Source organism: Sparus aurata, chromosome 5 (assembly GCF_900880675.1).
Source record: "Sparus aurata chromosome 5, fSpaAur1.1, whole genome shotgun sequence".
NCBI lineage: Eukaryota > Metazoa > Chordata > Actinopteri > Spariformes > Sparidae > Sparus > Sparus aurata.
In genome coordinates, this window is record NC_044191.1 from 20,321,753 (window position 1) to 20,345,817 (window position 24,065).

The following is a 24,065-nucleotide window of genomic DNA, read 5'->3' on the forward strand; positions in this document are numbered from 1 at the left end:
AGGTTGCTGGTTCTTGCCCCTCACTCGCCTCCTGTCATTAATGTTAACAACAGTCTCTTCCTGTTTTGTGCAGTAAAGCACTAGTTTTTAGTATTTATGATGTAGTTTCTACAGCGTCCCATTCAACCAAAGATGGATTTTTTCATCCTTGTTTTATTAAAACTGCATTATTTACGAAGGAAAAAGTAACAGACAATCTACAATTGTCTGTAGAATTATTATCTGTGACTACAACGACTCAGGAATCTTTAAAGGAACAGTTCACCCAAAAAAAACATTCAGTCATTATCCAACCACCTCCAGGCTGCAGGAAGGTCGGGTGGAGTTTCATGGTCCGCTGATTTGAAAAGTTGTTGTTTAAAAAAAATTAATCAATACAATTTTTTAAAGGTGCACCTGTCCTCATCAGAAAAAACAACCATAGCGGTCGACAGTAAAAGGAGCTTATTAAGAAACATGTTGATGTTGTGTTGAACTTTTCCACTACAGTGTTGGTATATGGTCCTATTTTCTTCATTGCCATGCTGTTTTTATTTTCACATCTCAGCTTTAGTTCATTGAGAGGCCTGTAAAAAAGTTGCATAGTGTACCCTTTCCTGGATGTTTTTTTTAAATGTTTTATTGCAAGTTCCAGTCTCCTTCAGTTGTTCAGGAGAATGTTGCAGTGCTGTTTTGTTGTGAAGCTGCAGAAACACTGCGGACTACGACACTTCACATGACTTCCCATCAGCATGACGAGGGCGAGCGGGCGATGACTCAACATTCACGCTCGGGAGAAGATATCCAAAGATATGCAAGATATCTAAAATAACCCTGCGTCTTCAATGAGGAAAAAGACAGTAACGTAAGGTAAAGAATTTATTATAAAATGTATTACACTATAAAGTGTCAGAAGTACTAAGAACATGGCATTCCAAGACATGCTAAAATAATGTAACATAAATAGCGACCCAAAAAAACAAAAAACAAAAGAAGACCTTGTGCAATGTGGCGATTAGACCGGAGTCTCGAGGGAGAAAATTCACCCAAAAGTAATATTGAGTACGTCTTTCCTCATCAAACTGATACAAACAGAAAATATTTAGGAGAACACCCTTTAAATCCGCTTCTTTCAGTCGCTGTTAGGACCGTCCAGAAAAAAAAAGAGACACCAAACGGAGACAAAGTTGATCATTATAATATCAGTGATTCCCAGCTTTTACAAAACGAATGTGCCTCTTCTTCTGCAACAAGAGACACAAAATATGCACTTCCCTTTCTGCAACATCACTTCTCAGCTTGTGTACTGTACAAGGCGATAATAGAGGAATGACTGAGTGTGTTGTAGGCACACAACATTGGCAATGCTTTTACACAACCTCAACAAAAGCTTCAATAAAGCAAGAAAAATAAAATGATGTTTCTGACCAGTTTGGAACATTTAATTTCATCATGTTCTATCACCATTTCTTTGATTTTTTTTGTTTTTTTTGTTTTACGTGTAACCATATCCTTAGGAAAGATGTGTAGTACATTCATTTTGCCTTGTTGGAGTCAAAAGTTTTTTAACATTTGGGCAAAAAAAGTAAGCTTTGAGTGAGCGGAAACTAACAGAAAAGTGAGGGTGAAGTCGAGGAGACAGGACTCAACAGGAGTATTTACACCACAGCTCGTCTGCTGTGTCGACTGGCATGTTCAGCCTGAGACAAAACTAGCAAGAAAAGTAGAGTATTAGATTTTGTACATTTTTTTTTTTTTTTTAGCTCAGATGGTAACACTGGGGAAGTAAAGCAGACAGGAAATACTGCACAGAGCTCATCTTTTTCTCTCAAACTGTGTCCTGAAAAAGGCCCTTTACATCCACATAGGACAAACTTTATAGGGATCAAAGACTCTTTTCCAAACATCAACAAACATGGTGAAAAAGAAAAATGTTTCTGGTTTACAAACATTATAAGGTACCAGCTTACACAAAGTGAAAATGCTTTTTTCTTGGAACAATTCTTCCACCAGCAGCCTTTGGCCTTTTTTCAGCTAACACTACAAACTTCACGCCATCTCTTCCCTGCTCCTGCTGAGTGAGCCGGGCGGCAGCTTCATGATATAAAAATACAAAAAGTGAAAGAAGAATGTGAAGCCACGCGTGGCCGGCCAACACTGACAACAGTTCAAATAGCTCGACAGAAGCGGCGTCGTTGCCACTGTGTAAAAATCTGACACTGTGGACGGTAACTCGATTGTTGACGTCTGGTCGTTAATGCAGAAAACCTGTTGAGGAAGCGCTGAAAAGGTGCAGCGTCAGGTGGGTTTACTCTAACTGATGGCTCTGGATGTCATTCATTTACTTTTAGCTTAGCAGAAAAAGGTAAACATTTTAAAGTTACTTTCTATCATTTTTCATGGCACTTTCTATTCAAAGTCATTATTAAGTGAGTGCACAGTCTGAGGGTCACAGTTAGACCCTGAAGCTCAGCAGCATGAGCTCCACCCTGTCTGTCCTGATGACCTGTAACATCACATACTTTTTATTTAACTTGTGTGACCCTCTGCAGAAAATCTAGGGCTGAAAGGACTATCACCCTTCAATAAGACACATTACTTTGGGAAAAAACAAACAAATTCTGTTAAAATGGCTAAAGGTCCCTTTGTGTGAATAGAGAATGAGTAAGTGAGAACATTTCTAGTGACACTTTATTCCACAGGTCCCACAGTTGGCTAAAAATGATCAAGAAAGGAACAGAAACATAACCGTAAACTCTTCAGGAGGTTCATGGAAAAGATGGAAATTTCATATTTGGTAATTATTATAGAAAAACTGGCATCACAGCTTGAGTTTTAGTTGAATTTGATCATACGCTGACTCCCCACTAAACTCAGGTTAGAGTTCCAACTGAAACAATCACTCAATTGATCACTTTCTCAACTGAGAATTAACCAGCCAGAATTTAATAATCGGTCAATTGTTAAAGTAATTGCGTCAACGGATTTCTAAGGGGGCACAGAACAAACTTAAAACACGTTATCACTGCTCTATAAAGTCGATATGGCAGCTAATGTACAGCGTGTTCATCGATCTTTATTTGCTAAAAATAAAGCTGATTCTTCACTCCAACCCTTTGGAATGAAACATTACCACAGGATCCATTGCTAATCTAAAATATTGATCCATTCAACTCCTTACATTTTTTTGTCCTCAACATTTTAGCAGTTCTTTTCAAGAATTTCCAGCAGAGACTCAACATATTTAACTAAATGTCTCACGATATTGTCTCCCTATGGTTACTTTTTTATTAGAAACTTCTGAGAAAACCAGTAAAATAAAGTGTCACCAAAAAAAATCAATAAGCGATCAAGGTTTCTGTCGTTGGATCGATGAAGAAGAAATATGCATAAACCAACAAATACACAGATTAAACGTGAATGACTGTTTCCTTTTGACTTCCACACTGACTCTAATATGAGAGAATATCAAACAGGTTTATCTCCCGACTCACTGAACATCACAGCAGAAAAATAAATCTCTGGTTTCATCTTTGTGTTTGTTTATTTTCCAGTAATATTAAATTTTTTAAAAACTTGTTACATGAGCCGTGCCTTAGCTTTTCTTCTCCGTTTTCTTTTTTTCATCAAACTTTTCCTGTCTTACACATTTGATGGCGTTTTCCTCAATAGACTTGATTGAAATATCATTTTACTGTTAGCGTCAACAAGGCACAGTTCTTCAGTTGCAAAGAACTACTGTTTTTATAACAACAAGACTATTTGTGCTCTTTAGGGAGGTAGAAGGCCACAAAGGCACTCTGAAAAATGCTCTCAATTTATCAAATATCAAGCTGAATGGTCAAATGTCACATCAGTAAAACAGAAGCAAGGAGGGAAGAGAATATTGTAACTGTGATGGCTGGGGTGAGTAAAGATGGCAGCCTCTGACACGTTCGCTAATAAATTTAAGCCCTCAGTTTTTTTACTTGAGGATGGGTGAGAAAAAGGTCCAATCATGAGGCAACCATCTTTTTAACCACTCCTTCATGTAGAGCTGATAGATATTGAAAAATGTAACTTTTCTGTACTGCCTGTCTTTTAGCTGTAAGATGAGTGCGACTTGCAGTAGATTAAGGAGGGATTTTAAAAAGCAGCACAACAAGATTAAGAACAGAATAAAAAAGCACTGGATTCCTCTTTGGAGCTCAGGACAAGCGGCTCTTTCACAACATTCATCGTGGAGGGAAAGCTCAGCTGAACAGGTGTGGAGAGCACAAACACAACATCTGGTTCATTTGCCAACTTAATGGAGAGTTTGAGGAACGAGCAGCTGGACTCTTGTAACGATTGCACTTCATGTTCATTCACACACAAGTCTGTGACTGTCCTGTTTCAGGGGAACTGTCACATCTAGGTGGCGTTTGGCGAGGACAGAAAGCTGAACCTGTTCTGTTCAGCGGGATACGACGGAGCTGATGGAGTTGTACGATATGCCACCGTTGCAGGAAGGGGGGTAGCCGTTGGCAGCCCCTACCAGCGCTTCCATGTTGACCCTGAAAACAGGAGAAGCTTTGAGCAGGAAGTCGGCGGCGTCTCGGCGGCCGAGCTCCCTCAGTTTGGCCATCAGCACACCCACTGTGCTGTCAGCTCGTCCGCTCCACTCCTGCAGCAGCGCCGCTGTCGGGCTGGGCTGCATCGCGGCCTGCTGTGAGTCTGGGTCCGTGTTCAGCTGAGGTGTGCCGTTGGGAGTCCCGTTGCTGTGTTTTGCCACCAATTCCGTGAGGCCGAGGTTCATGGCTAGTAGGCACCAGTCTTTCCCCAGAGCGTCAGGGGGGTCCAGCATGCGGCAGAGTTTCCTGCGAGCCAGCAGGGGGACGTCTGATATGTGGATGTCTTTCCCCAGAGTCCCCTGCTGGTAAACTTCAGCGCAGCCAAAAGACAGGATGCTGCTAAAGCTCTCTCGGTAGCCGCCCATGGTATTAGTGAGCGAGGATTCCCGCTGGACCTGGGCCCGGAAGAAATCTTTAGGTTGGTAGATCATGATGGGGGCGTGATGTTCCCGCAGCTGCTGAGGACTCAAGTAATATTTGGCTGTGAGCAGTCCAGGGAGTGTGGAGGCTAGCAGGTTCTCTGTTATACTACAGATGGTGTCCAACAGGGTGTAGCACTTGGCCCGTTCTGAGTCGTGCCCACGCACCTGAATCTCCACCCCCTGGCCATGGTTGACTAGCAGGATCATAGCCTCAACGCCTGCCTGGCTCACCTTGGCTCCGTTGGTCCACAGGTGGATATCTCCATCAAAGTCATCCCCATTCTCCTCCTCTGGCTTGTGCTGGTGGCTCCAACGACACAGGTTTACTTGCAGTTTGTGAAACAGGCCACAGGGGAAGGGGGTAAGGTGCTCCGCAGGGACAAGTCGTACCCCGCCGTAGAGCAGCGACTCCTCTTCCTCCTCCTCGGTCCAGGAGCGGTGGAGGCCGTTTGTCTTGATGAGGGCAGGAACATCTACCATGGAGGGGTTGGTGGCATCACGGGCACAGACGTCCATGGCGTCCAGGATCTGCAGCAGCTCATCCACGTCGCTTTCAGGAGCCAGAGCCTGCACCTCCTCCGTCCTGTAGCGCCCTCTGTAGTGGTGGATGGCCTTCGGCGTCTCCACGGAGAGCAGCTTCCCGAGGACATTGCTGCATAGCCAACGAGGCTCAAGCAGAACAACATCCTGCACTGTCTCACTCTGCATGATGTTGATCTGTGGGAGGAGGAGAAGAGATTGTCAGAGAGGAAACAAGTTGACAGCAACATACAAATAGAGAAACACAATGAAAGAAAGTAATAAGAAGGAACCAAGCATCATTGAACAAATAAAATGAGAAACTGAAAAATATTGAGGACAATCAGAAAAGAAAATTAAATGAAGTAAAAATGTATTGACAAAGATATAAAAGAAAATACGTTGAATAGACATCCAAAAAGGGATTCAAATGACAGCAAAGTAGGACGCCTAGTGTGCTTAATTTGAGATGAAAAACAACACAAACAACAAACACAATCACAGCATGGTTCTTTACATGGCTTTCTGAACTGAGTCATTTTCATATACAAACAAAAACAACATGTTCCTGCTTGAGAGTCATTCTGAGTAATTGCTTACAGAAGACTGCATAGTTTTGCTTTTATCCATTCATTGACAAATAGTGCACCCTGGTGGTAGTCATTTGAACTGACACTCTGCTGAAGTGTCCGTCGTTCCAAAGAACTTTATTATTATTCCATTTTCCTGTTGCTGCACACAGTCTTATTTGAAGCTGATAAACAAATACACACCTCCCCCATGCTGTGGAGCTGCAGGGCCAGTGAGCGGAGGTGATCCTGGCTGACCAGAGGGTTGATGTGCTCCTGGACGTCGCTGACAAACTGCTGCCATGATGTCAGCTGATTGGGTCCACTCAGCTTCCTCCAGGCTGGCAGGGTGGTCAGCAAACGCTCCGACAGCAGCGTCATGGGACTACAACTCTGCAAGGACGGTGAATAAGTGGGTTTATTACAGATTTGGTTGCTTGAATTCAGCATCCTTTTTGTTTATATGTTAAGCATTCTTGTACATAAAGATACAATGAATTAATAAGCAAGGTTATTAAATTGTTTTACTTTCACCAGGTTAATACAGCATTTTGATGAAAAAATACTCTCCGTATATTTGTTCTATTAACTGCATTGTGCCAACAGGCTCTTGGAGGAAAATTAAGTCAAAGTAATTTGTTATTTGTCTGCAGTTCTCACAGAGATGATGTTGGCGCGGAGTTCCTGCAGGTGACTCCTCAGCAGCTTCACGTCTCTGGAGTTTGAGGCTCCAGCATCCATCACAAACACTTTGTCACTGATGTGCAGGTCGAGCCCAAACCTGAAAAAAAAGAGCAACACATCTTAAAAAACGTAAACCTCTTGGGCAGGGGTACTGAGAGATATGAAGGACATGGGCAACAGTCAGGTGCTACATCTTGACTTACTCATGCAGACATTACTAGTGACATACACATCACTAATAACACGAATCACAGTGGTATTCTATTTATGTTATTTATGAAACCATGATGTTGTATTTTCTTTCACCATGTCAATGCTTTACCTGCTATAAGTCCATTTATTACAGAATCACTTGCCTCTACATTGCTCAAGGACCCTTCTGGTCAGTAAAATACACCAACAAAAACCAACGATAATCTCCATATCCCTCTTGTATGCTGTGGTTTTAATCCCTACCTGTTCCTGACTTCCTTGAGCAGGACTTTCTCCTTATCGTAGCTGAACTCTCCGGAGAAAGCTCTGGGGAGGTCAGCGAGGTCAGCGTGTGTTGCAACGAGGACGACCATCAGAGGCTGCTGAATCCGACCTCCGAAAGCTGGATTCAGACAGGAAGACACAGACAAACACACACAGTTAAAGCATTTTTTTTTTTTTAAATCATGTCAAATTGTACAAGATTTTACATTTAATCAACATCGATCTACTACTAAGATTATAGTCAAATCCAATTAGAAGCACTAATATAATCAATGGCATAACAGGTGTTTTGCTCAATTGCTTTTGACTAATTACATGTTAAATAGGATATATTGAACATTTTCTATCTGTCAATTGATGCAAAAACATGTAATCATCCTTCTCCTCACCGATGTTGTCCTGTGGCAGGGTGAGGGCTTTCAGCAGGTTCAGCCAGTAGGTGATGTGGCTAAGCTGGGTCTCATATGGCTCCTCTAGGCTGAACAGAACCAGGTGGATCGCTGTAGCGTCATTAGCTGCAAAGTAGTCGTAGGAGCAGTAATAAACTGGGTTCCCCGAAAACTCCCACACGCTGAAATCTCCCACACCTGCACAGAGGGAAAATAAGGGACAGTCAGTAAAGGTTATAGGTTGGAAATGTAACCATGAAATGTCACACCTTAAAGCCAAAATAACTAAACAAGTTTAATCTAAGCATTTTGGGTTCTCACCGTGAATGTTGGCGTGCTGGATGTCGATGGCCTTTGTGGCCTGTTCGTCAGCTGTGGAGAGGGAGTTGTGGGCGGGCGAGAACACTTCAAGGACACCTTTGGTCAGGCTGGGTTCGAACATCATGCTCCGACTCCGCACACTCACATTCTCACAGCCCGGGTACAAGTTAGAAATGCTCACCGATACTGAACACAGAGGAAAAGACACAGGTAGAGGGAGAACTGTTAATTGATGTCTACGGCAGGGTGTGATTTAGCGAACCTATGGATATATTTACATGATATCGACCTTTGATAAAAATATTTGGCATCAGAAGCAATGGATTTGTTCAGCCCATGTTCAAAGTACATCTCTTGTTCTTTTAAATCAATCAAATAAATATGATTTTAAGTTAATATTTTTAAATAGATTTTTGCATCTGTTTTTCTGGCGACAGCTTTGTGCCTCATTACTACCTAAGTGCTCTTTTGGATGCATTTCCACTCTGCTCAGAGTACAGTAGAAATGTTTTTTAAAAAAACTATAAGACCAACATGCATTGGTTTCTATCATTAAAATGGTTTTCTAAAAGCTTGTTTTTATTTTGGGAAACTTGGATGAGTTAAGCACTGCAATATACCACAACTTCTGACTAAAACAACCTGAAGAAAAAGATTGATCCAATATAATGCAAGCACCAATAAATAAAAAAAGTCTATAATCAAGGCGATCAATCGTGAATTAACACTTGAGCATTGAAATATTTCATATTATTCCAATTTAGATCTGTAAGGCGTTGTTTCTGACTTCTTCTCTCTACTTAAAGGAGAACTTCGGTCGATTTAAACATGCAGCTTCATTGCTCAAGCTACCCTTGACTTGCCAGTACCGAAGACGCGAACAAATTTGGTCCAACCACTACAGAGCTCCGTGAACGGAGACTTAGCATTGAACGCTAACAGCATGGGGTCAGAACTTTAGACTGTGTTTTAAGCATCTTAACATGCTCCACTCTCACACCAAAAGTTATGCAACATCAGCAGACACCTTACAACACAGCACTGTAGCGTGTATGACTCAAAATGAATAAAAAAGTAGTTAAAATAGTGTGTTTGTGCAAGGAGCAACTTACCTGTTTGTTGACATCCGTGTGTTCCGGTAGAAGTCAAGGGTAGCTTGAGCAATGAAGCTTCATGTTTAAATCGACCAAAGTTCTCCTTTAAGTATTAATTATCATTGGTACCCAGTAATTACACTTTCTAACACACGGTGGTGCTATTTTATTGCAACTAAATCCACTATGCAGACAGAGTATTTGGATTTTTTTGAAACTCCATGGGACCACACCTACAGTTTGTCTTCTATGGTCTTGAATCCCGTATAAGATATTTATTAGGGCCCGAGCAGGTCATCGACCTGTGAGGTCCCTATTGTAATTGGAAGGACTAGTGTACCGCTTTAACTGCAGTTTTGGAGGCCTGAACATACCCAAAAACTCACCAAATTTGGAATATACGTCACATCTAGTGAAAAATTTGATAATTTAATGCCGTTGGGCGAGGTCGTGACCTGCGGGCTCTGTAGCGCCCCCTAATGTTCCTCCCTGCCTTCCACATGCACGTAGATGAACGAAATTCGGTACGCTGATTCATCGTGAGCAGACGCACAAAAAAGTCTGTGGGGACCATACTGTCACTCCAACAGGAAGTCAGCTATTTAGATGTGTGGCGGCGTTTTTGTCCAATTCATGCCTACTTTGAAAATTATCTTGTCCTAGAGCTTAAACACCACAGTCTTAAAATTAACTCAGTAATTTTCTTCATGTCTTGAAGAACAAAAGTTATTAAAATCTTTCAGCTGCGACATACTTTAGTGGGCGGGGCAGTGGAAACCATTTTTTTCCCTCGCGGTCAAGCATCGAGGCTTTATAACTTCAACATACAATTTCCTATCCACACCAAACTGCTCGTAAGTGTAGAGGGTGTCTCCCCGAACACATCTCAGCATCAATACTTAGTCTGCCATTTTGATTTTGGCCGTCATGTTGAAATATTGACAATCTTCGTACTTAAATTATCTCCTCCTACAGACGTAACGCCACCGACTTCAAAGTCACTCAGTAGCATCCTCTGACCTTGAAGATGAAAAGTTATTAAAATCTTTATCCTACGTCATACCTGCTGGCCACAGTGGAGCGGGAAATTCGAATCCTTCGCCGTAAAGCATCGTGTTCTCACAACTTCTTCATACAATTTCCTATCTCGGCCAAATCTCTCAGGAATGCAGAGGGAGTCGCCCTGATGAGATCTGTGTGGTCATGGGGCGTGGCGGTGACGCGTGGGCTCTGTAGCGCCCCCTATTGTGATGCCCCGCCTCCTACTTGTACATAGAAGGACGCAAATCGGTACGCACCTTCATCATGACCAGACGCACAAAAAACCCATTTGGATGCTTACTCTCACTACAACAGGAAGTCAGTTATTTAGATGTGTGGCGGAATTTTTGACAAATTCATGCCGACTTAGAAAATTATCTTGTCCTAGAGCTTAAACACCACAGTCTTCACATTAACTCAGGAATTTTCTTCATGCCTTGGAGAACAAAAGTTATTAAAATCTTTCAGCTGCGACATGCTTTAGTGGGCGGGGCGGTGGAAACCATTTTTTCCCCTCGCGGTCAAACATCAAGGCTTTATAACTTTAACATACAATTACCTATCCACACCAAACTTCTATTTAGTGTAGAGGCTGTCTCCCCAAATAAATCTCAGCATCAATACTAAGTCGGCCATTTTGATTTTGGACGCCATTTTGAAATATTGCCAATCTTCGTACTTAAATTATCTCCTCCTACAGATGTAACACCACCGACTTCAAAGTCACTCAGTAGCATCCTCTGACCTTGAAGATGAAAAGTTATTAAAATCTTTATCCTACGTCATTCCTGCTGGCAGTTGCGGAGCCCGCCATAACAATCCTTCGCCATGAAGCATCAAGTCCTGATATCTCCTTCATACTATTTCCTGGCTCGGCCAAATCTAGAGGGAATCTAGAGGGAGTCGCCCTGAATAGATCTGTGCATCAATACTGTGTCATATCCATAGCGCCACCCACTGGAAACCCACTGGAAACATGAAGTAAGTTTTATCGCAGTCAATTTTGGCGCCCTACATGCATGTACATGAATGAAATTTGGCATGCATGTGTGTTATGAGAAGACGCACAAATGACTCATTTACACCCACACTCTCAGTCCAACAGGAAGTGGTCTATTTAGCTTAGAAGCACATGAATGTATGATGTACGTGATACAAGTCGCCACTAGATGGCACTGTTGTCTTTCAAGGCACATGTATCCTATCTAGGTAACCTCTGAATGATTCCATTCAATTCCAGTAAGTCAGCCGCATATTCATCAGATTTTATTGAAACTTCAAAAGGTGGCAGCATGCACTTCTTGGAATAAAAACTAGTAAACAAAGCAGAACTTAGATCAAAAGCTTGACACTGATAGACAGCCATAAATACATTTTTGAAAGAGGGCAAGTGAAGCATTATTCTGCACATATTTATGTGCAGTGATGACAAACATAGTCAGATGTACATGGCATTTGCAGGTTGTTTTGTCTGAATTGCACGTTACAACAGGGCATATTTGAATGGTAATGGGTTGAGCCACATAGTGGATAAGTGAGTGGTAGTGAGCCACAGCACACAATTTTCAAATAAGCCAATTTGCTAAGAATGCCATTTGCGTGTTGTGTCTGCCCTGTCAATGTGGCACACAACAAGATGTGTGTAGTTGTGATTCTGCCCAACTCTTCTGCGATGAACGAAGTGAATTCCACTTCGATATGAAACAACTGAGTGAGTTCTTTGGTTAAACACCGCTACTGCAGGACGCTCGTCAAACCTGGTCACTTGACCGCTGTCCCTTTCCAAAAGGAAGAATCACATCTGGCTGCACTCCACTACCTATCTAAATCTGTGGCATTCCACTTCCATCCTCCCCTATGATGCGCTGCCTTCCTGCCTTCACGGTGACAACAGAAGGCAGTGTCTTATCTGCGCCGGTGGTCGAGTGGTTGGAGTGCATGCCACATACGCAGTGGACCCAGGTTTGAATTTAGGGCGGAGGAAGTTTACTGCAAGCCACAACCCCCCCTTCTCTGTCCCACTTCCAATCTAGAGAAGGCCGTAACACTTCACACAACGTAACGGTGCAGAATCGATTGTCAAAACGTACCCGATTATTAAATGTTTTAGAAATCATTCACCTGCAGCCCATTAGGATTTCTGTGGATTGCACGAAGTTGTTCTGACTTCACCTGAAAGCGCTTGATACTGGCAGGGGCAACCCACCGCGTTACAAACACACGTTGGGAGAAGAGGCTGATATTCACCCCCGGCGTGCACCGTCCCAAACGCAGGCGGTTGCCGCCTCCGTGAACAACGATCGAGGAACGGGGCTTAAACCGCGGCGCGTTTGGACGGCGGCATGCCCCGACGCGCGCGCGGACTGCGAGGGCCCGTTCATCACTGCTTGCAGTTTTAATTTTTGTACTGCATTTCTGCTAACATGTTTTGACCACTAGGTCCGCATCAGGGCCATTGGCCATTCAATGGTTTAGCCATTATAAGGCTTTTCAATTATTTCCTTCCTTGTTTGATATATTTTCTCAAATTTGGAGTGCATCATAATAAAAAAAATATTAATATTTTTGTTGTCTTTTCACATCAGCTTTGGTCAAATTAGCTGAACTAGTTTTTTGGAAGGGTAAGGTCTTGCATTAACCACAGGTAGGGTAAGAAGTCTGTTACAGTCGATGCAAAATGGACTTGATGCCATGTTTGGTTTCTGGTTTTAGGTCAGGCAACTTTTGAAATAACGACGGATGCTGTAGATTTGGAATCCAGGGATGCACAACTGCTCATAAGTTTGTGTTAGTTGCCAACTATCACAAAGTTTCTTGAAAGAAAGCATGATTTATAAATGACAAAAAAGATTTACAAAGTGAATGAATAAAAGAAGATTAGTCCCTCTCAAATAACTGAAGCATGAGCAACCTGAATGGCCAGAGTGCAGAATACTTTCAGGTGTAAAGGTGAGTTTTGTAGCCAGCGGTATCATAAGGCATCGACACTGGACGAAGGCATATACACATTTAATGTGCCACACTTTGGCTTTCAACAGGCCTACAAAAGAAAAAAATGGATGCTTGTATTGATTTAGTTTGAATACAAAATCTACAAAGTAGACAAATGGACACCATGATGGCACTTGTTCCCTCTCAGTCCTGCTTCTTTGTGTTTCTGTTGACTCACGTCACGTATCACTGCAGATATAACACACAGTCAATAAGGACCGTCACTGAATTCAGCAAGAGTTGAAAAAACGAGAAAAAAAAACTCTTTCAAACTCCCTTCAGGTCCAACACAGGCTACAGATTTCCAGATAGTATAGAGGATGGGATTGGTAACACTATACGCCTCACGTAACTGACCATTATCTGAGCGAGCACCGTGCCTGTCTGGGAGGTAATGGCTCTGAGCGCCGCTAAATAGAGCGCTTAAAAGGAAACACAATGGTATGTATGTGTGTGTGTGTGTGTGTGTGTGTGAGGGAGGGTGGATAGAGTGCAAACAGAAAGATTGAAGAAACATAAGTGTGGGTGAGTGTGCGCTCACTCACGTTTTATTACACTACAGTGAACATGTCACATTACCACAGGTCGCTCCCCGTGTGCAGAACAGATCTACACTAAAAAGCTTTTTTCAGAAGACCCGGAGCAGAAACAAAAATGGACTGATTCTTCTATTAGACTCCAGTGGGGGTTATTGGAGTTAATATCAAGGGTTACTTAAATTGTGATGAGGGGTTGCTGGGTTAATCGTTTAGTGAACGGGGGTGAGAAGCAGGGCACTGTTTGCGCTGGTGCTTTACAGTTTGATTGAGTGCACTTGTGTGGTTTGGTTTCTTTTGTGAAGGGTGTGTTTACATCCACACCAGATTTCTTCAGGTTATTGCTGGTAAAGTGTGTCTTTAGTGCATAACTACAAGGGTTCTATCAAGGTAGGAGATCATTGCAAACAGGCTTCTGATTGGCAGGTTTGTTATACTGGCTTGACACAAACAACAGCAGCTAAATGTTTGCAGATGCTCTTCCAGCTTCACATCTTTCATACTTAAAGATTACTTAAATGATAATTCCAGGTTTGGTCACCGTTCCCACTAGTTACGACAACACTTTACTCACCAACATGCCCTATCTGTAATCTTATTCATTTTGAGTGCTGAATTTTGTGAGTTAAATGTAGAAAATTACAGAACAGAGGGGCCAAACTTATACAAAGAGGACAAAAAAAGACAAACAAGATTTGGTAAACTGGAATCATTGTTTTCATCCTTCGCAAATCTGTAGCACTGCATTTCAAGATGAACCTGATGAATGATGAAATGTCTGAGAAGAGGACCAAGCATTAAATAATCACTATGCTATGCACTGAATGTAACGGCAAACTAATTATTCTGGCCTGTTTTGGAAGAATAAATCATTCTGCTCCTTGGCAGGTGAAAGCTTAATTTTGTGAAGGATTATACCAGCTTCACCAGAGCAGTCTGTCACCTACCAGGGGGTTTGGAGTTGATGGGGGAGTTGGGGTGGCGGGCTGTGTTGGTCATGCGTGTCGTCCTCCTCCTCCTGAAGAAGCTGCGCAGGATGCCACATTTCAGAGACTCCAGCAGACTGCTCTTCCCAGCTCCAGTGTGTCCGAACAGCTTCAGCTTGATCCTGGGCTGGACAGTCTGAGTCGGCCGCAGCTGCTGGATGTAGCTCAGTTTGTGATTGTCCTGACCCCCAAAAAACAACCACACAGAGGAAGGATTCATTAAAACAACTGACAGTTCAGGTCACATAAAGATAAATGTTCATCTACTGTACGGCAACTCCCACACGCTTTCATTTCAGTGAGCCTCAAAAGTCCGAGGACAGGCTTCAGTTCATCAGAGTTTGTTCCACATACTGTGCATTCTTCTTACAAAAACACCTGACAGATTAGGAGTAGACCTCCTAGTTGGGAAAATGGTACCAGCAGAAACACTGCGCCGTAGCTTCATCATGACATTTTTTATGATGAAAAAATTATCAATAGCCCAATTCAAAATGAAGAGGATTTTGTTTTTTAGGTTGTAAAGTCTCACAATTTCTTGAAATGTTGGGCAATGAATGAATGCCAAAATGAATTATTTGTATTTTTTGACGTTCAAGTTGAAATGATCCACCTACTAATACACAAAGTCTCTATGTGTAAAGAAATAGGGCACGCTGTACGCTCCGATAAATAAACAAGTGGAGCCATTTCCGAAGACGGCTGGCTCCTCTGTACCCTGCGGTTATTCTGCCAGTTCAACATTTGTTAACATGCAAGACACTTTTTTAATCATACAAAAGCTGAGTCAGACATCAGAGAAGTGGAGTGGTTGTGTGGGATCTTAAAATGACTCCCTACTCCCACCAAGGTTATGTTAACACATTCAATAAATAAAGCTTCTCATTTCAATAGTTGTGATTCACATCTGGGCTAAATACAACTTCTTGTTTAGAAATACATTATTTTGAATGTGCCGTGTGCTCTTCTAAAGTTATAGGGAACAGGTTGTTTTTTTTTTTCTTGGGAAGTCAGTCTTTCTTTCAAACCTGTCTTCAGTGTGTTAAAGTGTCTTAAATTAGCCCAGCATATGCAGACGATGACTGTTTTCACAGTTGCTGCTGTCATGTTTTCGCGCTCTGCACTGAATCTCAGCAGGTTTCTTGGAAAAAAATGGATTGGAGGAAAAGTTGCTAACAGTTAGCTTTTGAAAAAACGCTGTGTGTTCTGGTGGATGTGACTCGCGTCAGACTGGGAAAACTGGACTGAACTCCCCATTCCCCTGAACGGAAGGTGGCCTGTGTCTTGTTGTGCGGAAGCCCGGCCACTTCATTCAATACATTCAATAAAGCGGAAACCATTTTGGATAAAAATGGCTAAAATGCATCATGATAACATCAACAAAGCATTACAACGTTTTGAAGCGTCGCTCTAACGTTCAATAAGCTACTAGATGGGTGAATGTCAAAAACAGCTGCTCAAAACAAAAAATCACAACTAACTGTATGTGTTGTGTTAAGTGCTGCCACACAGTCTAAAAATGCCAAAGAGATGGGGTGGGATGATAAAATCTAACACCTTCCCATTGGAGACGTCTCTCTCCACACCTCTGCACTGAAATAGACCTGAAAGTGTGAGGAGTGTTTTTGAAACCCGGTTTTCCATCACGCAGAGTTTCCCCTTCATTAGATCTAAACAGCGACGTCATAAAGAAATCACTGGCTTAACTTCTCACACTGCATGTGACTTTTTACCTTTTTAAGCTTGCCCAACAACGCAACGATGAGTTCATGTTGATCAGCATAAGCCAAATCCTCTGCTGTCTTCCCATCCTGAGAGAGAAGAGAAGAGAGAAAGAGGGGATAAGTATATGCATGAGCAGTCTTGCAGAAACAGATAATCCCCCACATTTTGTTTATTTTTGCTGACATTTCATGGAAGAAGCATAATGTTTCATAGATTTTAAGTCCTGTCATTTTTAGAAAAAGGCTGTACTACTACTGCACATCGATTAGTGTGCAACACAGCTTCTGTCCATCTTTTTAATTTCATTGTGTTTGCTCCAGAGCTCTTGTTAATCATCAAAACCAATTTTTTTTTTTAGACCGACCAACCCAGTTTTGAAAATATCATGGTTCAAGCAAGTTGTTCAGATTCAAGTATACTCGCCAAATCACAATGTAATATCCTGATTACTTATTTCAACATAAGACAACAAAACATCCAGAAAAGTGAGACACGAAAACAGGTGAGATTGACTGCTCCATTCAGACTAATCCATTTTAAGCCACTGGTGCGGGTTTTAATTAAAACACTAATCTACAAGTAAAATTACTGAACTAACCTCTAACAACCTCATTCTTTCAGATGCACAGTTATCACACATTCTGAAAGGTAGTACACCAATTTGGCACAGAACCACCTATACTGTGGTCTTTATTCCACACAAAATACTAAAAACACTACATTTTGGGCCTATGTTACCCACAATGCAACTTAACCACACACAATTCAGTCGTCGATTCGGCTAACACTAATGCAGCATCGAGCATCTAGCCTCAAGCAGAGATGAGGAGTAGGATACAGAGATCTGGTAACCTCATGTGTCCACACCACAGAATTCTTCTTTCTTTCTTTGTACTATTCAGACTAAACCCAAACTGACTCAGAATCCCTTGAGTCCCTTACATAACTTTTATTTCATCATATGCATATTCCTAACACCTGTTAGCAGAAAACAAAATTAAAAATAATAATAAAGGATTAGTGAGTTACCCTTAGTGCACTACACTGAGTTGATTCCAGTAGATTAACGACAACACGCACGCACACGCACACACACACACACACAGTACGTACAGTATGTGCACTCATTCTTTCTCTCCTTCCAGCTCCAGAACTGCCCTGATTTGTTACGCTCTTTATTTTCCCTTGAACACACTGACACAAAAGCTTCTAAGTCCCGACAAATTTCGTCTCTCTCACTTTCACACAGCCATCTGTCACTGTCCGGCTCTGGCTGCTGCTCCACAGGGAAAAAACTGCCTCTATAGCGTGAAACGCCCACAAAGCACTTCCTACTTCTAAACACCATGAGAGCAAGGGATGTTCAATAGGGTTTGTTATGAGAATACACTGATCACTGATTGTTTAATCAAGAATAAAGACTACTCACCGTTTTAATCCGAAGCTTTATCAGAACATTTTCTGGCTCTATTCTCTTCTTGCTTTGAGTATTTTTTTTCTCTATAATGCCTCTCTGATAAGGTCACATAATATTATAAGAGCACATGAGAACACTGACCTTTAAGTTGCTTGGATTGGCTAAATGTCAGAAATGTGAATGTAAATGAACTGCAGCACGCAGCAAAAACTGACCACTTAGTGGGATTTACTTGTGAGAAAATTCATGGGACTCATTCTTTTCAGGGCGTCATGAATGCTTCTATTGCTCCTTGGTAACTAACAGAGATTATGATCTGCAGGTATTATCTTTGCCACAAAATTGGAATATAAAATCCTCTGTAGTACTTTTTTTTCAGACTAAAATCTGTTTGGTTTATCCAGAAGTGTCTGTGTTTGACGAGGCTGTGCAACAGAGGCAACTGTAGAGGAGAATGAGGACATACAACAGAGGCCGAAAATTTAATTCAAATCCAAACTGTCGGATGTGAATTGTTCCATGTAGCTGACCCTGCTAAGTGATAAATGTATTATCTTATTCTCTAAAGACAAATTAAAAAAGACTAAAATCATATAAATTGAGCATCAAGCATCCTGTATCCCTCCCCAGCTGCTCAACATCAAACCACTGACCGCGGGCCACTGGACAATGAATTATACATGTCAGTATGTGCTTTCCAGATTAAACATGCATAGCACATCAGCTGTCATGCAATATTAACAGCTAGAGAATGCAGGGAGAGAGAACAAGGAACCTCAGTGTGGAACATCCCATAGTGAAGCCTCTTAGAAAATGCCAGTTCTATGCCAGCCTTCTGACATCTGATTATCCAAATTAAACATTTAAAAAACAATTGATGTCAAGAAAGCAAATAAAGTAAACTGTTTTTCATCTCCTGATGCAGATTCTGACACTTCATATGCGGTTATTCGACAATCCTTTTTTGTTGTCAATGAGTATATAATAATCCCATCACAGTAAGGGGAGATCATGGTCAAGGGACAGAAAGGGTTTTATGTACAGAATCTAAAAATCATTGGACATGAACTCCCACCTACAGTATCTCAGAGGTTAAACCCTCCCATCCAGATAAAATGTGTGAATGAGGCTACAACACCTACAGCAACAACATGCTCGCTATTTGATCCTGAACAGTTTGATAAGCTGTCAGCCTGCGGCTGTTGGGGCACCCAACGCCTTACCTGCTGTTCACACACTGCAAAAACAACTCAACGAAGTCATGAAATGTACGAGTCTCTTTTCTGCACAATTATTAACCTGTTTTGCATGACTGACAACTCATTCACTACTTCATTGTACAATAGTGTACCTGAGTTTGAGAAATCCATTGTAAATTTGGTTGATGCAAGTTAATTTAGAGACACATACTAATGAGTACAGCGGATGCACTGACTTCTAAATAAATTCTTTGAATATATGTGTCCTGAAAAGTAACTTTGGTAAAGATCCCCAATTACTGTCCAGTCATTTATTGGAAATAACTTTGTAAATTGGTACTAATTATAGGGGGGCAGAGACCTCTATTAGTCTGCTCAGCAGGACATGTAAAACTACTACATTAAGCATAAAATTCACAGTCACTAAACAAAAACACTAACAAAAATAAAATTAACAAAACATTTATATTTACTCCGACAAGTACTTCTTTCAATGAAATTTCTCTAAAAATCAACAAACTGATGACCTAACTAAATTAAACTCGAATAACTATTATTATTTCCATATTTTTTCCAAGAAACTTCATAACAATTATTAGAAAATAATGAGGAAATAACAGATCTGTATAATAAATAACTACTGTAATTTTTAACCCAGAAGTCTTAGTTTCTTAGGAAACTGTATTTATTTAAGAATAGACATGTAGTTCTTGGAAAAATATTGCTACAAATTACTTTCACAATACAAATGTTATGTGTACTGATTGTCTAACCAACCATTTTGACAAAATTTGTATTTTACATTTCATTTGTCAGGAAACCATTTTTCCTCCTCTACAACTTTTCCAAGCTGCTATAATCTTCCTTCCTTTAACTCTCACAAGTGGTAAAATCTATTGGGGTGCACGTTACACATCTCAGCTTTGTTGTTATATATCATATTGGTTCATTTTCACTCCCAGTGGAGATTCTAAAGATAACAAATATTCTTGACTAAATTACACATACATTTGAATAAAATTATGAACAAGCCAACAAAGTCCTAAAACTTTGGGAGGCATTGGGTTTGAACACTGCCAGTGTACAAATGATATAGACCATGAAAGACGGACAGTGTACAGTATTAAAGCTGCTAATGAACTGTAAGGAAAAACTTTTGTCAAAACTTTGGAGCTACTTTAATAAAATTTAAGTCAAGTATCAGGGTTCAACGGGTTTAATTCATTTCAATAATGAACAATAGTGAACAAAGTAAATTTTTTAAGCTTTAAGCGCACAGAGGAAGAGATTGTGGAAAAAAGGCAGTGCAGTAGAGTATTAAAGAGGGCAGTGCTATAAATAATGTATTTCTACAGATTAAATCCATTTTGGGTTAAAAAGCTGCCATTAGCTTTTCTACTTGTATTAAGAAATGTGTGTAAGAGGTGAGCACTGACTTTCTCTGCAGCTCAAACAGAATATCAAGAACTCATGAGCAAATAAGCCATTTTAAACAAATAGAGACAGAGAAGTCTTTAGTTTATGGTACTTAGGCTTGTATGTGACACATGCCATCTGGTTCAATGAGCTATTGTAACATCCCTCAGAAGATGCAGTACAGTCTGTCATCTTGGCAAATGCTCTCTACATACTGATGTATTCAGCTCTATCCAGAGCAGCAGTGTCCATGTATAAAACAGTACATTAATCAAAATGCAAAATGCTCGACTTAATTTTACTGAAATGGCGACATTTTTTTGTGTTGCCTTCAGTGCCTGAGATATACTCTCACTACACTGCAGTGTGAGCAATGTGAGGCTGCTGCGACTGAAGAGTGAAAGAAAACAGTGAAAAGAAGAAAGCTGAGTGTGACTTACGTTGGTGACGGCGTCAATGTTCGCTCCATGCAGGCAGAGGTGACGGACCACCTCAAGGCTCCCGTTGTTAGCAGCCAGGTGGAGCGGAGTTCTGCCATACTGAATAAACACAGAATCATTTCACAGATTAGTTTTCAGTCAATACAGGGTGACATGTGATAATATAACTACCATATACCTTTATGTATGGGACATAATGAATCTTGACCTTGAGAAAAGTAATACAAAACATTTCAGGTTTTGAAATCTGCATTCTAACATTCAATAAACTATAAAAATCTGGATTTAACAGACATTACTCAGCAGAACATTTTGTTTAAATTTGTATGACAAGTGGATCTAAATAAATCTGCAGGATGAGACATTCCTGAGAGAAGAGTTTCTGTGACTACCACAAGGGAGGGATATACATGTGTATACGGGCACGAAAGCCAAAGTTACACTGTCAGCTTTCACATGATTGTGAGGGTCAGCGTGTCAGGAATTTAGTCACCTGCCCATGTCAGCAGAGATGTGTGTAAAGGATCCTCAAAGACATGGCTATATGGATATGAACAGTGTAATTTGGGGCTTATATCTTGCACTGAACATTGAGTGCGCACACGGTGACTGTCTTGATACACAGATATGTTCACATGTTTGCAGCTTGCACAGATATGAATCATCACTGACGATAGGTTAAAGGGCGGTTATGATATTATGTGACACAGATCGTTGCAGCGCCGCCCAAATATTTTTTTTTTTCTCTCCTAAAGTGCATAATTTCTCTTGTTTGTTCTCTTGCAAGATTGCAGCTTAACTCAACACTCACATGGCTGAGCTTTAGTTGTTTGGCTGACTACTGTTAGCACTGTTAGCAAGAAAATGCCTTGAAAGCCACAGGTAAACATATAAGGAGTCTGCTGGCTGGTCCAGATGCCTCTTATTGACTGGTAGAAGGTGATTCAATGGGGTTAAAAAAAATGTACAAGCAAAGTGGAAATCCTGTAATGGCATTTATCTTCGCCTTAAACATACTGAAACAGATTTCTCTGCCGGAAGATAAAAGAAAAGCTTGGGAAAATATCAATACCTGCTGCAAAAACATCCTGAATAGCAGCATTTCAATCAATTCGTGTTTGTCACAACTTGAAAAAAGAGGAAGCAATCATCCTTGTCTATCCTACTGTATACAGAACATGAGACATTTTCAATTCCACCCCTCTCATTTCTCTCCCCAGAGTCTAAAGCTGACAGGGTAGACAAATACATGCACAGACTCAGCTATGTGTGGTATGCTGTCTTAGATAAGCTCTAAGAAAATGCAGAACCGGAATATAATGAAAAAAAAAAACCCACATCCAGCAGTGCTGTCTGCTCCTGATGCACCTCACTTCCTCGAACTACTGTGAGAAAAAATAAATGTTTCCGAACGCGAAAAAGAGGGGGGCTACCAGTGTCTGGGAAAAGCAATCCCATCGCAGAATATATTAAAATGGATGCTGTCAAAATAGAAAGTGAAATCACCAAAGGCAGAAGCATGTGGGAAGTCGTGCCTGGCAGAGAAGCAAAGCAGGATAGGATCGTCAGTCAGATATATCCCCCTTAAAGGACCAGTTCGCTTGAATAAAATAAAAGCTTCTCTTTCCCAAAATGTACAGAGCCAAGACCATTTTAGGGCCACAAAATGCTCACAATAAAACAAAAGTAATGCTAAATGAGTTCTGAATTTCAACTATTACTACAATAAGCAGACCGTAATGAAATATTATTACAAGTAATGTACTGAATGTCAGATTTATGAGCCCATTAGTTTAGCTCACACAGCAAAAATCTGCAGGGTGCCTGTATTTATACTCAGAAATCCCTTTAATCCCTATAATATGTTTGCTTTCTGTGTTTATTTATCCCTGTTTGGCCTGTGATAAACCTCTGTGTAGCGTGGATAGAACAGCGACACTACATGACCATAAGTATGTGGACAACTGAGCATCTGTTAATAACAGCTCATTTCTAATCCATTAATATGCAGCTAAAGACACTCTTCTATAACACTTGAATACACTGCTAAAACACAAACGAGCATTAGTGAGGTCCAGCAGTGATGTATAAGGCCTGGCACGGACAAAACTATTTCTTCATGTGGCTAGTGAAAGCACACTTGCTCCTAAAATCATTGCAACCTTAACATTTCCCTTGATTGGAAGGGGCCAAGCAGAAACCATGTATAGTAGTGTGAAATGGACAGAGGTGTTCACATACTTAGAAAATCTCAACAATTTTTGAGCTGACTCATCAAGGAGGTGATCACATAACACTGCCAGTGAGCAGCTGGCAGCTGTACAACAATCACCGTCTTTGGAGGTTATGTAAGATGTCAAAATTACTCATAGCTTAAAACGGGAACATTTTAAAATGAGGACACGAGATAGAAATGTTATTGGTGTCGCAACAGTAAAATCTGGATCTGAATATGCCAATAACATACACATAAACATGCACTTTGACTTGATAGCTGTTCATTCGTAATGCTACGAGCAGAATTTGGTCAAATAATTTCTGGTTTACACAACAGGAAAAATAAGGTTCAGTTCATCCAATTTAGATCATCACATATCATAATTGAACCCGAAGCACACAAGGACCATCGAGAAAGATCTGGATATGCCTAAAGAAAAGGGCTAATGGTTTGATCCCTGATTCCTCCTGCCCACTTGCCTAAATGTCCTTGAGCAAGACTCTAAATCCCAAATTATTCCCCACAAGCAAGCTTCGCTTCATAAAAATGTCATTTGACATTTATTTTATCCATCTTTACCACAACATTTAAGAAGTAAATGTACCTTTTAACTGCTGCTGATATTTCAACCTGATATTACAACCTGATATTAGACCAGTTTTTAGAAGCCGGGCTGCTTCTCTTACTCTAAAAGAGCATGCAGTGTGGTGGGAAGTGGTTGTCCTCACCTTGTTCGGGAGGTCGAGGCTAGCTTTGGCGCTGCAGATCGCCGTGACAACAGGCAGGTTTCCGTCTTTGCAGGCAATGTGGAGCGGTGTGTTACCATGGCGATCCTGCTGATCCAGGTGGCAGTGGTGTCTGAGGAGGCAGCGTACCACATCTACCTGACACCTCCGCACGGCCAGGTGGAGGGCTGTGTGGCCGTCCTGGAGAGACACGCAGTGTAAATCCTCAAATGTCATATATTGTGTGTCTGTTCAGGTTCAAACTAGCAGCCGGCTAATAGCAGGCTAACAGCAGGCTAACAGCAAGGTAAGAGTAATGCAGAAA

General features: G+C 41.1%; 1 protein-coding gene across 3 annotated transcripts in view; it reads right to left on the minus strand.

Annotated features, from left to right (window-relative positions):
• Positions 1-845: 845 nt before the first annotated feature.
• dapk1 (death-associated protein kinase 1) overlaps positions 846-24,065 on the minus strand; it is an 82,055-nt gene continuing 58,835 nt past the window's right edge. For all 3 annotated transcript variants that reach the window (XM_030416923.1, XM_030416925.1, XM_030416924.1), the window contains 10 exons: positions 23,744-23,941; positions 20,798-20,896; positions 16,334-16,411; positions 14,562-14,781; positions 7,953-8,138; positions 7,632-7,829; positions 7,222-7,360; positions 6,742-6,862; positions 6,286-6,474; positions 846-5,710 (listed from right to left, as the gene is read on the minus strand). In XM_030416923.1, the coding sequence (XP_030272783.1) occupies positions 4,415-5,710; positions 6,286-6,474; positions 6,742-6,862; positions 7,222-7,360; positions 7,632-7,829; positions 7,953-8,138; positions 14,562-14,781; positions 16,334-16,411; positions 20,798-20,896; positions 23,744-23,941 (2,724 nt within the window). In that variant the 3' untranslated portion in view covers positions 846-4,414. The remainder of the gene's footprint in view (positions 5,711-6,285; positions 6,475-6,741; positions 6,863-7,221; positions 7,361-7,631; positions 7,830-7,952; positions 8,139-14,561; positions 14,782-16,333; positions 16,412-20,797; positions 20,897-23,743; positions 23,942-24,065) is intronic.